This window comes from Callorhinchus milii, unplaced genomic scaffold (assembly GCF_018977255.1).
Source record: "Callorhinchus milii isolate IMCB2004 unplaced genomic scaffold, IMCB_Cmil_1.0 Scaffold10, whole genome shotgun sequence".
Taxonomy (NCBI): Eukaryota; Metazoa; Chordata; class Chondrichthyes; order Chimaeriformes; family Callorhinchidae; genus Callorhinchus; species Callorhinchus milii.
This window is the reverse complement of record NW_024704751.1, coordinates 1519457-1535180: the sequence shown is the minus strand read 5'-3', so window position 1 is coordinate 1535180 and position 15724 is coordinate 1519457. Positions and strand designations below refer to the sequence as shown.

General features: G+C 41.7%; 1 protein-coding gene across 3 annotated transcripts in view; it reads left to right on the top strand.

The window, feature by feature from the left end:
* Nucleotides 1–15278, top strand: part of vmp1 (vacuole membrane protein 1) — a 68487-nt gene extending 53209 nt beyond the window's left edge. For all 3 annotated transcript variants that reach the window (XM_042338375.1, XM_042338374.1, XM_007906170.2), the window contains exons 10-12: nucleotides 5579–5640; nucleotides 11297–11396; nucleotides 13521–15278. In XM_042338375.1, coding sequence (XP_042194309.1) covers nucleotides 5579–5640; nucleotides 11297–11396; nucleotides 13521–13664 — 306 coding nt within the window. In that variant the 3' untranslated portion in view covers nucleotides 13665–15278. The remainder of the gene's footprint in view (nucleotides 1–5578; nucleotides 5641–11296; nucleotides 11397–13520) is intronic.
* Nucleotides 15279–15724: the final 446 nt, after the last annotated feature.

Below are 15724 nucleotides of genomic sequence, written 5' to 3'. Positions count from 1 at the left end.
CATTGATATTGTAATAGTCCAAGTATTAGGTAGGAATCCCGACCTCTGGATTAAAAAGTGACAATTTTGCTTTTTTGTGCTTGTCCTTCCTGCTTATCCTGCTCAGTTTGTAGCACTCTTGGTTCTGATTGAGACCGTATTGGTGCTTTGACGCACACTCCTGGACCTGAGCTCATAACCCAGGAAAGCACACCAGTGGGCACTGTTTTGTTTGAGATAAATCTGCCTGTCATGGTGCACATTGAAGGATCCATGGCACTGTTGTGAATAAGAGCAGTGAAATCTAACCTCATACATTATTTATCCACCAGTTGTTTCAAAGTGCAGTTGTCCATACAGTATGTGGCTCCATTGCAATTTGAACCTTTTGTGAGACCCGCAAGCCTATAATGAGGCCAGACCTTGTTTCATTCTTTACTAACTTGTTTTTAGTTATTGGGTAAACAACAAGAGTAGAGATCTATATTGATGTACAAGGCAATTCAGCGCTTAAAAGGTTAAAATTGTGGAGTATGTGTGTAATCGTTGAGACATTGTGGAAATATGCAAACTTGTTCAGACTAAGACTGAATCCAATCAACAATTCCATTAATCTACCATAATGTCGTTGAGTCGACCTATACTTGCAATCCAGCCCGATTCATTTTGTTTTCAGGTTTAAATAGAGTATCTATAGCTTATTGATGGCAGGTCCTATATTGAGAAAATAAATTGGAGGTTGTTTGTGAGCCTGAACTTTCAAAGTGCTTGTGACGTTTGTCACGATTATGTAAACTGTTGTGACAAGAGTTCATTGTCTGTGAAGAGGAACTGGTGATTCAACATGGCCTACCAATGTGTGGCGTGATAGGATCTTAGCTCACCTGAAGAGGAGGTGTTAAGCAGAGATACAGTCACTTGTCTCTGTCTCTTTGCCTATCATCTAGAGTGGTCCTAACCGGGCAAGCAAGAAAGCTTACCATGGTTTGCAAAGGCAAGCTAAGCTGTTCTCCCATTTAAACCTCAGCAGTACCCCAAGCTCATGTGTCCCCCAAGCTTTGGCTCTTGCCAATCTGCAACTAGTAACTTATTGGTATAGGTGAGTGAGGTGCGTCCTTCTGGGAAGTGAGTGCACTCTCCATTCCAGACAGTTAGTTTCCTTGCATCTGTGGAAATCTTGGTAGTTTGGTTTTGATGGTTTTAAGCACGGGACTGAGTTTCTGCATGTGCCAAAACTCTACCTCCTCCATACCTTCCCTTTGTGGCTCTCTTGCACTGCTCAGCAGTCTGTCACAGAGTACATACAAAACCAGTTCACCTGGGCTCTTGCTCACTTGAGAAATAATACACAATAATTGAAGGGCAGAGAGAAAATGGGAGGAGAGGGAAAGTGACTCAGGGATCAGTAGCATGAGAACAAAATCTGAATTAAGCAATTTTCTTTGGGAATATTTAGCGCTAAAGTTAGTTTTTAAGAGATTGTGATAGAGCCTATTAACTGAAATGTGTTGGCAGATGTGATAAAATAGGGCAAGGTTCAGCGCTGGAAACCTGGCAATAAATTATTTCTTGCATTTCCTCAGAAACTGAGCTTGTAGGGCATTCGATTTGCAAGGGATTAATTTACTCAAGACTCAACTGATTTTGTTGAGCAATTTTAGAATTCCTAAGGTTACTCAACAAAATAAGTTGAGTCTGAAGCAAATTAATCTTTTCCCAGCAAAACCCATAAGATGATTCTATAATTGACTACCTCTGGAAGTAGAAATGGCAACACAGATAGCTATAGGTAACGTGTAGTCAGAGGAACAAAAAAAACTTGGTATATCTCCTTCCACTTCAGGAGGTCGTCCCAAAGCGCTTCATAGGGTGTACTGTAATGTACAGTGATTGTGTGTTTTGAGGTGAATGCAGTGTCCCACAAACAGCCATCGAGTGAATGACCAATTTTTTCTGGGGGATTGTTGGCCAGGATCCCGGGAGAAACTCCTTTCTCCTATCAAGCAGAGCTACGGGATCTTTAACGTCCACCAGGGCAATAATAGGGAACAGAGGGGATTGATGTCCAGGATACCAGGAGAAACTCTATTCAAAATCCCAAGATGCGGTTTAAACCCACAACTGTCTGACTCCGAGGTGAGGGTGCTACCAACTGAGCCAGCACAATTAGACAGGAACATACAGAGGAACGGTATTGGAGGTTACAGGAAAAGAGCAACTGGGATTAGGATAGGTGACTTCTTGGAGAAGCAAATACCGATGAGAACAGATAGCCCAAATGGCCACCAAATGTGTCGTACATTTCTGTGGTTCTGTGGTGGCCATCCTCCTGATGTGAAAGATACAATATCAAATTCAAGTGTTAATAAATGGTACTTTGCAAAGAGATGTTAAAAAGTATGGAGAAAAGTTGGAGAAATGGTTTTGAAAGATCTATCAATGTATTATAAAAAACACAGAAGTCGCTGGGAACACGCAGCAGGTCAGGCAGTATCTATGGGGAGAGGAAGAATGGTTAAACTTTCAGGACGATAACCTTTCTTCAGAATTTTGCCTTTTATCAATCTTATAAACTGGTGGAATAGGCTCAGTGGGTTGAATATCTCCTTCTATTCATGCCTGGAACAGAAGCTGCTGCTGGAGTGTAATAAATGGCTGCGTGATTTATTTTAATATAAATACCTCAATCCTTCTGTTGTGCTGATGCACTGTACTGAAGTGATCCGTGTTCTGATTTGGGATTGATCATTTACTGTAAAGCCCTTTAAATGTTTGGTATTAATTGATGCCAGGTAGCAGTTGCATTGCTGTCCAATTTTCAAACAAGAAGCAAATTGTGTTTCTGGGTTCCATCATGGTGAATTACTTAGGAAATTCAGGTCATTCAGAACTCTGCAGCTCGTGTACTGTCCCGCACCAGGCTTCGGGACCACATCACACCCACCCTCGCTCGCCTCCACTGGCTCCCCATCCCCCAGAGGATTGATTTCAAGATCCTCATCCTCACCTACAAGGCCATTCACGGCCTTGCTCTCTCCGACCTACTATCCCCCTACCTACCTGCCCGTACCCTCCGTTCCTCTGGCTCCGGTCTGCTCCACGTCCCCCGCCCCAATCGCCCTACCATCGGTGGTCGGGCCTTCAGCCTCTCAGCCCCGAGGCTCTGGAACTCCATCCCCCAGTGCCTTCGCCGCCTCCTCCCTTTCCTCCTTCAAGGCCAGTCTCAAAACCTTTCTCTTTGACCGAGCCTTCAGCTCCGCTCTCGACTCTCTACCCCCTCCTCGCTCCCTCCCTTCCCTCCCCTCACCCTGACCATTTCCCCCCCCCCCTCCCCTCCCCCCCCCCTCCTCGCTCCCTCCCTTCCCTCCCCTCACCCTGACCATTTCCCCCCTGCTCGGGTCATGACCCAACTGTGCAGCGCCTTGGGCCGTCCTCCTGACGTGAAAGGCGCTTTATAAATGGAATCTTGTTGTTGTTGTTGTTGTTGAAATGCATCCACAGGGTTAACGTGCCCAGATCTACAGGTGCCACGATACTTGCCATTTTGATGTTCTTGTGTGGGTGGTAGGGTGCGGTGAATGAATTGTGAAATCTTTTGTCAGTCGTAAATTCTGCTCCAGAACACATTGCAGGATTAAAGGGAGAGGATGATTGTATCATTTTAAAAGCTTATAAATGGCAGAAAGTGCAAAGTTCAGAAAGTTGGGTGTCTCCTCGGCACATTTGTTTTAGATGTCGGAATCTTTTTATTTCCTCAATGTGACAGTTGAACAAAGAACTTTGTTAAATTTAAATACAATACACAAAATTCCTTTCACATTGGGAGGACGCCCCAAGGTACTGAACAGTCGGGGGTTTGGACCCGAGCCGCGGGTTGGGATCAGGGAGGGTGGGGGACAGAGAGGGTAGGAGGTTGGCTGAAGGCGTGGTTGAAGAGGAGGGTCTTGAGACGTACCTTGAAGGAGGCAAGGGAGAGAGCGAGGCGAAGAGAATGTGGGATGGCATTGCTCTGTTGTAACTTTACATTTTCGGGGGTAAAAGCTCATTTCTCATATCCTGCCACGTGACATTCAGCGTGTAGCCTCTGGTTTGCCTGGGTGACCAAGCTGAACTTTTCTTGATTTGGTCACTGAAAGAAACCTCTCGTGTCTCTGAGCTGACTAACGTGTGGTTATAGAATCAAGGACCAACTGAGGAAAGGGCCCACCAATGCAAGTTGTTGCTGCTCTATGATTCCTTCACCTACAGAATCCTAGTTAAACCTAAACGTGTGGATTTATTTCTCCCTTCCCTCCCTCTTCCCCCCCGCCCCAACTGTTCAAACCTATGATTTGCTTACTAACAACTACTACCCCTTTCAGCCTCATCTGTGAGGTGTTTTGCACAAATGAAGACCTGCACAAGGATACAATGGATCAAACCTCCAAAGATCAGTCAGATAACAAAAGCAAAAGACCAGCCGCACTTTCAGCTGTACAGGACGTTCGGATGCGCATCCTTGACTGTCCAGCGCTTTGGGACGTCCTCTCGACATGAAAGGCACTATGCAAGTGTAATTTGTTGTTGTTATAACAATCCTTGCATTTGATATAGCACCTTATCATGTCTTTGAGAAGTCTCAAAGAGCTTAACATGATATACTGTAAAGTATAGTGACTGTATATTTTGTGGGTGAAAAGCAGCCGCCAATTGTACACATCAGTGTCACACAAACAGTAGTGGATTGAAGTGACCAATTATTTTTTTAAGGCATTTTTACCCATGGAAGAGCGATCCGCCAGTCGACTAACAACCGGGTTCCTACTTACTGTTAGGTAAACAGATGTGTGGAGTAAGAAAACTTACCCAACATTTCGCCCTGCCAGGAATCAAACTCGGGTCTCTCGCTTGCGAGGCGAGTGCTCTAACCTCTGAGCTACAGGACTCCACGTATAAGATACGTTTTTGATGAATGAATAGTTTAATCATAAAGTGATTAATTATAATCCTTTTAATTCTTTCTCTAAATAAGTCTAATTTTGATATTTGGTGTCCCTTGTTTGGTAATTCAGCTTATGTCTAACGTTTTATGCCCAGGAAGCTCCTCCAAGGGGCAGCTTTAGCTTGCAATGACTTTCCTTGGTTTTGTTTTGCTCATCTTCCCACTAAGCTTTGCTCCTCCCCACAGCATCTCAATTGAACTCCACTTCGATATGGAATCTGGCAGTTCAGTAAAACTTTCCCCTCGTGTTGAATATTTTATGTCTTCCCCACTCCCCCTGTTTAGGAAGTGTGTCTATCTGCTTTGTCTTTCATCTTTCATCCCCCAAGAAGCCTCAGAACATCACATCACTCACTGCGTGGTGCATGTTCTAAGGGGAAAATCTGCATCATCCCACCTGATTAGCACAATGTCACATAGATTGACTAAGTGCAAAGTTATTTACATTGCATGATGTTTCTTCCAGTGTTGTTTTTCGTTGTCATGGATAAATGGAATGGGTGGATTACTTGCCTGTTCCTGTAAGTGATGATCGTGTGATGTTTATGGATATTTTTATTCCCAAATCGATCGCTTCTTTGACTAACTGTCTTTCAAATTCTTTTTTAAAACCCACAGAAACTGTTTGTTATTATAACGTTCAGCAAGCACATAGTGGAGCAGATGGTCTCCTTGATAGGGTGAGTAATTTCTGTACCGGTCGCCACATCTGCCTTGTGAGAATGGAAAGTTGGTGGGTGGAGGGACCCAAGTTAGGGTTAATCAGAATGAATGTATCGCACAATTGTACTCTAGATGTAACCTAACCCCTGCAGGAGGTTTGAATCATTTGGATGTCTTTACTTAGTTTACAAAATTTATCCGCTTTTGTGCGAAAAGGGACTTAATTTTTAACTGAATCAAATATACAAAATCAATTATTTTCATTCTTGGCAATTGCACAAAGGAACCTTGGAGGGTATAGGGCCAGAAGATACCAGTCTTGGTTCATATCAACCTTCGCATTCTAAACCCATGAAATATTCTATGTTCTTTCTTTTGCCCCCTTTTGTCCATTCCCCATCCTGTAACTCAGTTCATGCCTGATTTGTTCTCTCATTTGCTCTCTCAGTCCTTATGTGTGACTGCTGTAAATTCTCAATTGAAATGAACCAAAGCTTTTGCATTGTAGAATTGCTGGGTCTTTGAAAGAGCTTCCCAATCAGTCCCACTCCCCCATAGAATCATAGTACCTGTGATTCCATTGTAATTCTTTGGAACTATAAAATAATTCCCTTATTCTGCATTTCATGGTGAATGGCATTGGAGGTTTATTCTGCAGTGATGACATTGCAATTGCCTCAGTCTTTAGTGCATGTAATGTAAGACCTATTTTAATAACCATTTGGGCTTGTTTTCACTTTATTGACAAGTGTACATTATAAAACATGTGCTGGGTTGGGAGAACGTAATAAGGTTGTAATTAGACTCAAGGTTCAGGTGACATAAAATCACTTGAGCTTTGCTCTCATAGTTGTGTAAACTCGTAAATTAAGAGACTATCTATTACTATAAAGCAGCCATCAGTTTTTAGATATTTGATTGGGGGAGATTAAACTCATAAATATTTTTTGGATTTTGAAAAACCAGAGGAATATGAAGGAGACCGATTCGGAAAAGCTATTTGGTCCAGTCACCTTGTGCCTATCACAGGCACAGGCACTATTAAGTTCCTATAATCTCTTCTAAACTTTCTCTAAACTTGCTCCAGAATGTCTCACCCAGGTTTCCACACCACCGTCCTGAATATAATAATAATAATATTCCTTGGATTTGTTATAGAGCATTATCACGACTTTGAGACGTCTCAAATCGCTTCATAGAATATACTGTAAAGTGAATTGACTGTATACCTTTGTGGGCAAAACGCAACAGCCAATTGCGCCCAGTGGTGTCTCACAAACAGTTGTGGATTGAGTGACAATATTATTAGTATTATTTATTTTTATTTTTTGGAAGGGATTATTACCCCCGAAAAAGCGATCCGCCAATCGACTAACAACTGGGTTCCTAGTTACTGCTTGGTGAACAGAGGAGTATAGAGTAAGGAACTTGAATCTAACCTAGGTTCATCCTCTCGCTTGTGAGGCGAGTGCTCTAACCGCTGAGCTACAGGACTCCATTGACAAATATGACTCTCTTGATTTGTCATATCCCTGTGATTCTAAGCTCCTTCAAGTTCTTTTTTTAATAAAATAAATGGTAATCGATTCAGCAGTGGTCTGTTCCAGATATCTACTGGAGGGACTCTCAGTTTTAGACTAAATGTCTAAATTATGAATGTGCATAAAGCAGATATCTCCAGTCTTGGAAAATGTGGCACAACAACAAATTACATTTGTATAGCACCCTTCTTGTCGGAAAGACCTCCCAGGGCACTGGACAATCAGGGGTATTTCAACTCAAGGTATTAGTGCTACAACAAAGTTGTGCAAAATGTGGGTTAGTTATAGAAATTCATATATTGGAAGGTTTTGCACATTACCTTTAAATCTAGAATCATAGGATTATACAGCACAGAAGAAGGCCATTTGGCCCATCGTGTCTGTGGCGACTCTTTGAAAAGAACTATCCAAATCAATCCCACTCCCCCGCTCTCACCCCATAGCCCTGCAAACTTGCCCTACCCAGATAATTATCTACTTCTCTCTTAAAAGCTGTTATCAAATCGGCTTCCACCGCCCTTTCAGGCAATGCATTCCAGATCCCAACAACTCGCTGTGTCAAAAATAAGTTCAGTTTGTAAGATTTAAACTAAGGGCTGAGGCTTTCAGAAATGATGTGCATCAGAGTTTGTGAAGAGCTAAGGATGAAAGAAGCCTATTCAACTCATCTAGGTCATATACAACACTTACTGCAATAACTTTAATCTACCTTGTGCCTCCCTGCCAACTGGAGCCTTTTGTACCTGTGCCTGCTATTGACAAACTTTAACTCGCGCATAAGTAGTTCAAAGAGCCAGTCTTTACACTATCTTATCACCATGTTGAAGTTCGTTTAATGAGTTCATTTACTGGGCAAGAGGCTACTATTGTACGCGTGTCTTTTGGTGTTTGCCCAATCCTGCCTATAAAGCAAACAGACATTTAACTTGTTACAGGGAAGCGAAAGTGTTCCCATTTGGTTACGAACGACTATTTTCTCTGGAGTGGAAATTTTTATTTCTGGTGAATTTCAATTAAGCAGCAAATGCAGAATTAAAAAAAGTATATAAGTTCAACTGCAAATATATATACATATATTGTTCAATTGCCCCAGAATTAAATACTAATGAATATGCTAAAATTTACTATTATTAAATAAATAAAATAGTTAAGTAAGAACTCCCGAATAGTGATAAATTGAGAGAAATAGAAAATGTAGCACAACTGCCTGAAATCTGCCTTATCCCTCTTCTGGAGATCACCATGTGGCTGTTTGGTTCTAACCGATAGGGAGCTGAAATATTACAAGAGCCAGATCCTCATGAATTGGCTTTCTTCATATGCAACCATCATAGTAGAAACTAAGATAAATGGTGTGTCTTTAGGCTGCTGTTGATCCCAGCCCCCAGCGCGGGTGCACATTCTTGACTGTCCAGCACCTTGGGGCGTGCCCCCAACATGAAAGGTGCTATACACATGTTGTTGCTGCTGTTGTCTGGTATTCTTTCTCTTGCTACCCTCTTAAAGGTAAGCGAATCCAGAACAAGGGAGCATGTAATCTTAAAATTGGAGCTAGGCCATTTAGGGTTGAAATTAGGAGGCAGCTCTTCACCCAAAGTGTAGTGGAAATCTGGAACTCTCTCCACCAAATGACTGTGGATGCTGGATCCATTCAGATTTTCAAGATGGAGATCGATAGATGTTTGTTAGGTCAGGGTATTAAGGCGTATGGGGCAAGGACGGATAACTGGACTTGAGGTACAGATCAGCCATGATCTTACAGGCTTGAACAGGCTCCTCCTGTTTCTATCCCCGGAAGCATGAAGTGGCATCTCGTGGTTGAACCCGATTTCAGTGGCCTGAGTCCAGTCTGGAGTTTCCTGGCTCTACTGTATTGTGGGGAATGATCTTCCAGGTAGAGAATTCCTTTCCAGGTGCAGAATTTTGATCTACACCAGAGCAAGAATGCCGGTGGGGTGATGTCACGCTGCTGTGCTCTGTTGCTGTGTGTTTTTTTTCCCTCTCTGGAAGAACACTATTTTTAAACTGCTTTACTTCACAAGTGGGTTTAATAAATCACAGGAGTTGAATACCAGCCAAACATCTAGTGGCTTTTCTGCGATTTCAAATTGCTCATGTTAAGACATTCCGACCATTCAGAACAACTGCTGTAAACTGAAGTCTCAGTTGTCTGGAAATGTGCTGCTGACTTCAAAGGGTGATCCGTGCGTTTACATGTTTTCACACAGAATTGAGAATCCTGGTGGAATAGATTTGTCCACAGAGGAGACTTTTACTGTGGTGGGGGGGGATGGATGGTGGGGGGAGAATGTGATTCTAAAGTCTCTGACATGAATTTTGGCACAAGGCAAGAAATTATTTTGTGGCTTTAATCAATTGTTTGCAAATGTTTCTTTCATTCCCAAGTTTTTTTTAGTCTTTTGTAGATCAACAACTAGGAGCTGAGCCAAATATATGGCACAATGTTTTGCTGCTAAACTGGCATTAAATCTAAAAACAAGAGAGCAGTTTTACCACAGAACAGTACTTTTGGAAATCTATCAGTCAGATAGTAAAGTTCTTCCCATGAGCCCAGAAAAATCCCTGTCCTACTTCTCGCTGATGAAACACCAATGTGTAGAATTGCGTGGATTTACGTAGAACATTAGGCTCAACTTGTGTGTTCCAGTGTTGACACAAGACACGCTCTGCCACTCCTCGTTGATGTGGTGACATTTCCAACCACTCTTCTGTGGAGAGACGCTGGTTCATTCAACCGGCTGGGCTGGGTTCTGTTGAAGACCGTTTTCATTGATTTTCACCTGAAGTCAGTCTTCGGGAGCTATGCCAAGCGTCCTGCAGTATAGGGAGGGAAACAAATTTGCCTTCACACAGGTTCTCTGAGATGGGGTGTTTCCATTAAGGATATAAGGTAAATCGGGTGGGGACTTTACCCAAACTGCATTTTAGAGGTTACCCATAAAAGTTGAATGAGTGGATTTTGTCTGCTGGTTAGCAAATTGCTGCAATAAATGATATGAAAAAATTGTCAGGATCAAGCACTTCTAGATCAGCTAGCTGCCCTGTCTACTCTTCAACCTCAAGAGAATGGGAGGAAACTGTTTTCAGGGAGATTGTTTAAGTCTAGGAACTTTGTTGTGGAAACTAGGGTGCATTTTTAATCTGGTTAAGTGAGTAACTTTGATCTTATTTTTCAGTGATGAGAAGTACATTCATTAAATGTTCCCACAGTGTACATTTCATGTGGAATTTTTGGGGGGTAAGCCAGGTGTCTTACACATGCAAAAACCCATCACTGTGCTTAAGAGTCTCCAAACCAGACAGCGTTACACTCAGGGATTGAATCACACGTTTGAATGTGATTCAAAATGATTTTGTTGACCCTCCCACACGTTTTGTTTGAGAATCTTTTTATAAGCAATTTTACATGGAAGCACTTTTATTTTCCAAAGTAAATCACTTTGTGCCTGGTCTGATTCAGGTCCTCCTGTATTTTGGCTTCAAGGAGGGAAGTTAGTGAGGAAACATTGCCCCATAGCAAATGTTGAGCAACAATTTTTTTTAAAGAGCTTATCAAACCTTTGTTCCTTAGTTAATAACCAACTGCTGAGTTGCTAGGAGTTGAGGGAGAGGAGGGGAAGGGAGGTATTATGAAAACTGCTAGTACATTTTACAGTAAAGATATGACATGCTGCATCGCCTTATAAGGCCCTGGTTTACTTGGAAATAGCCAAATCCTTCCTGAAGCTGTGGGGCGAGTCATAAATGGGGTGGGAGTGTAGTTTCTTTCTTAGCTGGCAATGACACAACACCGACTCACTTCCTTATTCATCAGTTCAAACCAGTTCTTACGGGAACTGACGGTGATATATGGGGCCAGCCTTGTGAGAATCATTCATTTCAGTGAATGTAGTGTGTCAGTGCAGTACACCACTGAGAATCCTCTACCTCTGTCACAATATTTGGCAATGCTAATGTCAGTTATTATTTTAAAAGCTATTTGATGGGTAAGTAAAATTAACTTGTTTACCTTTTCTTTCTTCCCCCTCTCCCTCCCTAATCTCTCCCCACTACACCTCCCCCCACCTCCCCCCCCCCCCCCCCCACCCCCTGCACCAAATACCCCTCACAGTTCAATCCCAAGTATAGGCCCTTCACTTCAGAAACCCTTCCAAGAATACCTGGAGGCCCAGCGAGCCAAGCTTCACAAGTCTGAGGCAGCGGTGGGAGCGGTAAGTCTGTGTGTGTGCGTACGTGTATGTTTGCTTCTGTTAACTCAACACTTATTGTTGCAGGTGACGTTTTTATAACATTAGAAATCCGAAGGCTCAAGATTACCAAACGTTCATCACTAATTCCCAGAAATCTTTCCAGACGCTAGTTATAAAATGCTGTAGGTTTACAGTACTACCAAGTAGTGGTTCAAGTCCACTTTATTTCAAAGAACAGCTCTGAATCTTGATAGCCTGAGTCTGTTTGCAGAGCGCCTTGCACAAGTGATGACCAGGACCAGGGCAGCACATCAGTGGTCCACCCCATCCTTTTACGTTGAGGAAAGCTAGACAGTATAAATTGATCTCCATGAAGCTGAGTACATGTAGGTAGTCTTAAAAAAATGACATCCCCTTAATCTAGATTTCTGACCAACTCCGGAACACTATACTGTAAGTATTCAGACCTTGAGGAAGTTTGGCCCCAAATCGATCTCTTGATTGAGTTGTTTAGTTGGGGGGGAAAAAAGTTTCAACTGTTGATAAAACTGAATGAATTCGATAAACCATATATTGAATGATAGTGTGGTTTTGACAGCTGCAACTTGCATCTGAAAATAAGACGGGTTCTTTTTGTAATTCGCCTTTAGTGTGACTAATCTAATCCATCTGCAGTCAAAGAGAGTACAATATTTACACAAGTTCAATGAATCTTTAATTTAACAAAAAATAATGTGCATAAAAATCATTCAAGCTTCCAAGCTGGTATAAAATTATGATGTTGGGTAGTAACAAAGCTCAGCATTTACATTATTTTTAACAAGGTACTTCCTTGTAATGGAACCTCTCTTTGTATTGAGCTGGAATAGACACAAAAGGTTTTGTAACACAGTCCGCTTGCTTCGTGTGAAAGCTGCTGTTTTTTTAAAAAAAACATGTGGTCTAGTGTTTCACTTTAATGAGTTAGTGTCGTCGTCCGTCCCCCCTCCCCCCAATTGGAACACAAACTCTTTGGGATATCAAACCGATAGAGGTTTCTGAATGAATAGAAATTGCAACAGATTATTGAGCTCAGGACTTTAGAACCAGGAATAATCTGTGATTTTTTTTAAAAAGCAAAGGGTGTGAGCTTTGTCTGCACGTATTTTGTGGTCTCAGGCTACCATGGATACTGATTCCTGTTCTTTTTTTAAAAAAAATTGGTACTTGTTCTCCATCTCTTTCGCCCCTCGCTATGTAGAAACAATTTCTTTTGTTTTGTAGTGTTGAACCGAAATGGCATTTTCCAATGTCTGAGATGAGTTTTGAAATCCCTAAGCTTTTACCTAGTCTCTTTCGCCAACAGACAAGTTCCTACAAGCATTCTTACTAAAGATCTTTGCTTTGGCCTATTGCCATTGGTTGAAACGTAATATAGAAGATTTTTTTTTAATTTCTTGTGATAGCATATATTGAAGTGAAATTTGACACTGGTGATGGGTTAGTAAAGAATAATGGAAAATAAGTTCTTTCTTACTGACTCGACTCCCATGTTTTCTTGGGCTTTCACTGCTTTAAATCTGGCAAGTAGATAAAAGCAGTAGACACTTCACTACTGTTCCAACGCATGTTATTAGACACCCTGGCCAAAGCCCTGTGTGTGCCTAAAAACAGATGATCCGATCCTTTCCTCCATTGGGAAACTCATGCCACCGATCTATGTTCGGCGTGTCAGAGAATTTCCTTGGAGTGCTTCAGCAATTTATACACAATGCCATAACAAGATCACTAAATGTGGGGGGTGATGGATCCCTGATTGATGGTCACACCTTGTTACCAGCCTCACAAAGTGGTGCTTGTCTTCAACTTCCTTGTTCTGATGGCTAATGGGTGAGCATGTGGGGGTTGGGGGGGCAATGTGATTCATTCAGTAGTAGGGCTTAGACATGCAAAAGTGTCCCCTTTCCTGCCTTGGGATTTAAGCTATTCAGCCAGGTGCTAGAAGCACCCATAGCACGGCTGAGAACTCAGCTCATGGGGATACATGGATCTAATCCTGTGACGCTTTCCAAACTAAACTTCAAAAATGTTACTTTTGATTTCAAAGGTAGCCGAGAGGAATGAAATGAATGTAACCTTGTTTTCTTGTGTTTTTTTATGATACAGAGCGAAAACTGGCTGTCGTGGGTGTTTGAGAAAGTTGTCATCCTCATGGTCTTCTACTTTATTCTCTCCATCCTTAACTCCATGGCTCAGAGCTATGCAAAACGCATCCAGGTGCAGAAATACTCCGAGGAGAAAATGAAATGAGTTTTATTTTATTTTATTTTTAAAAATATTTCTTTTTCAAAAAAAAAAGAGGGACTGCAGAGACCCAGCCAGCGTAGATTATAGTAAGTCATAAGGCCATCTGCTGCTTTGAAATTCCACCCACCTTAATTAACACGAGTACTGTTGGAAGCAGAGGAGATAGTAATATACTTTATGGTCATTTGGAGGTGTGAATCAATTTGATTGGTACAGGTGTTCAGAGTACATTTCTGTGGAATCTCATCTTTTTTAAAAAAAATACGTCTTTGTTTCATTTGAGACGGGGTTAGCAGAGGTGGTTGGGGCTGTATTGAGTGGTGAAAGACAACTGCAGGATGAATCTAAATATTGTAGTGCAGAAAGCAGTGGGTTTACTTGTTCAAAGTTACTGTGAGTGCAGTGCTCGATGAGAAAAAAACTGGAAATAGTGAGGAGAAAATACATTCCTACAATGTCTTTCCCTGACCCGGGATCCTCATTGAGCAATAAATCTTGGAGTATATTGCATGACCCTTTGAGTATTATGCACAAAACTTTAAAATAGATTTTACATTATTGGGAAGCCTTTGAAAGTACGGTCCATCGCTATAATAAATTTAGTTTCTCCTCTAGTATTCTCTCCCTCTTATTTTTCTGTAGGAGCTTTTTTTCCCCGCTTTTCTTCTCTCCCCCCTCCCCCCGCCACCACCACACGCTCACACATTCTGCAGTCAGCGGGTGGGGTAGTTCATTATCGTCAGTGGCCAACGGGTTGGGTTTACACTGGGCTCCATTTGTCTTGTGGTGAGCTGACAGGTTGCAGCTTTCGAAGAAAAGGCAATTCCTGTTAACTGAAAGGAGGAAATGGTGATGTGAAGTAGTCCACAGTCCAGTCTATCTCACCCTTGTAAAAGAAGGGGTATGTATGTATGTATGTCTGTATGTATGAAAGAGAGAGAACGTACGGGGTACGTTGCACAGGTAAATCATTTGGGGTTTGTTGAAGTGTAGATATTTGATCTTTCCAGCTCAGGATGTTCTCACGTCTGTCATCTCCTTTGCAATATAAAATTGGTTGGCCTTCTGCCTGTTTATTTGGTTCACAATGATAGAGGGAAAAAACATGTTAATTTAAGTTGTGAAGCCAGTTCATCTCTTGAGTGTACATATGAAAAATGTCATTTTTACTCTGTAAATTTTACATGATTAACCTGATCTGACTTTATAAAGCTACATTGCCATTCCACAGACTGATGTCCAGTCTCTGCCTGTTGCGTTTTGTGGGGGATGTTGTGATGTACTCTAGAGAAGTCTCAAAAGTAGATGTGCCCATAATGTATAAACTTGATTAATGTTCATATGCAACAGTTGCTTTATAATACCATTTGTAAAACAATCTAATGTTTCTACTGGTAGAATTGCTATCAAGATGAATTAAGAAAACCATAGTGTTATCTATCTTTGTTTTAGGCCTGAGTGTACTCTTAAATTTATTTATAACGCAAGACTTGATGCATGAAAGAGACATGTTCTCGATCTTCAGAATCTTCTTGCGGGAGCTGTTGAACTGAAGCAACTTGAATTCTGTTTCAATTATTGCATTTCTCAAACAGGAATAAAATTGGAACAAAGTTGTCCTCTTTTTAAAACTTTCATCAAAAGAAGTCCGTGGATTCCGGTTGGTTTGGGGGGTAATGTGTTATGCACTGTCTCATAGATGCAGATTTGGCTCTAGGCGGTCAATTGACTTGGCTTGACTTGGGCTATCTGGTAACAGTGAATTTGCTGATACCGTCTGCACAGTGAACCAAACATTCTTAGCCGACAGACAAACTATCTTCAGCTCTCTCCAGGAAGCTGACATAATTTCATAACTTCTGGGAAGGGCGACATCCACCCACCCTCCCATCACGTGTAGCCAAAGTTTGAGGGCATAGCCCAACAAACTACAACTGGGAGTGACTTTGGGTTCATGTAAGGGCACGTATCACTAAAATCACTGCTGGAAACGTGCATGATCTTGTTCCATGAGGAGATTTTTTGGTAAATTTGAGATTTATAATCTGTAACTCAATGTATAA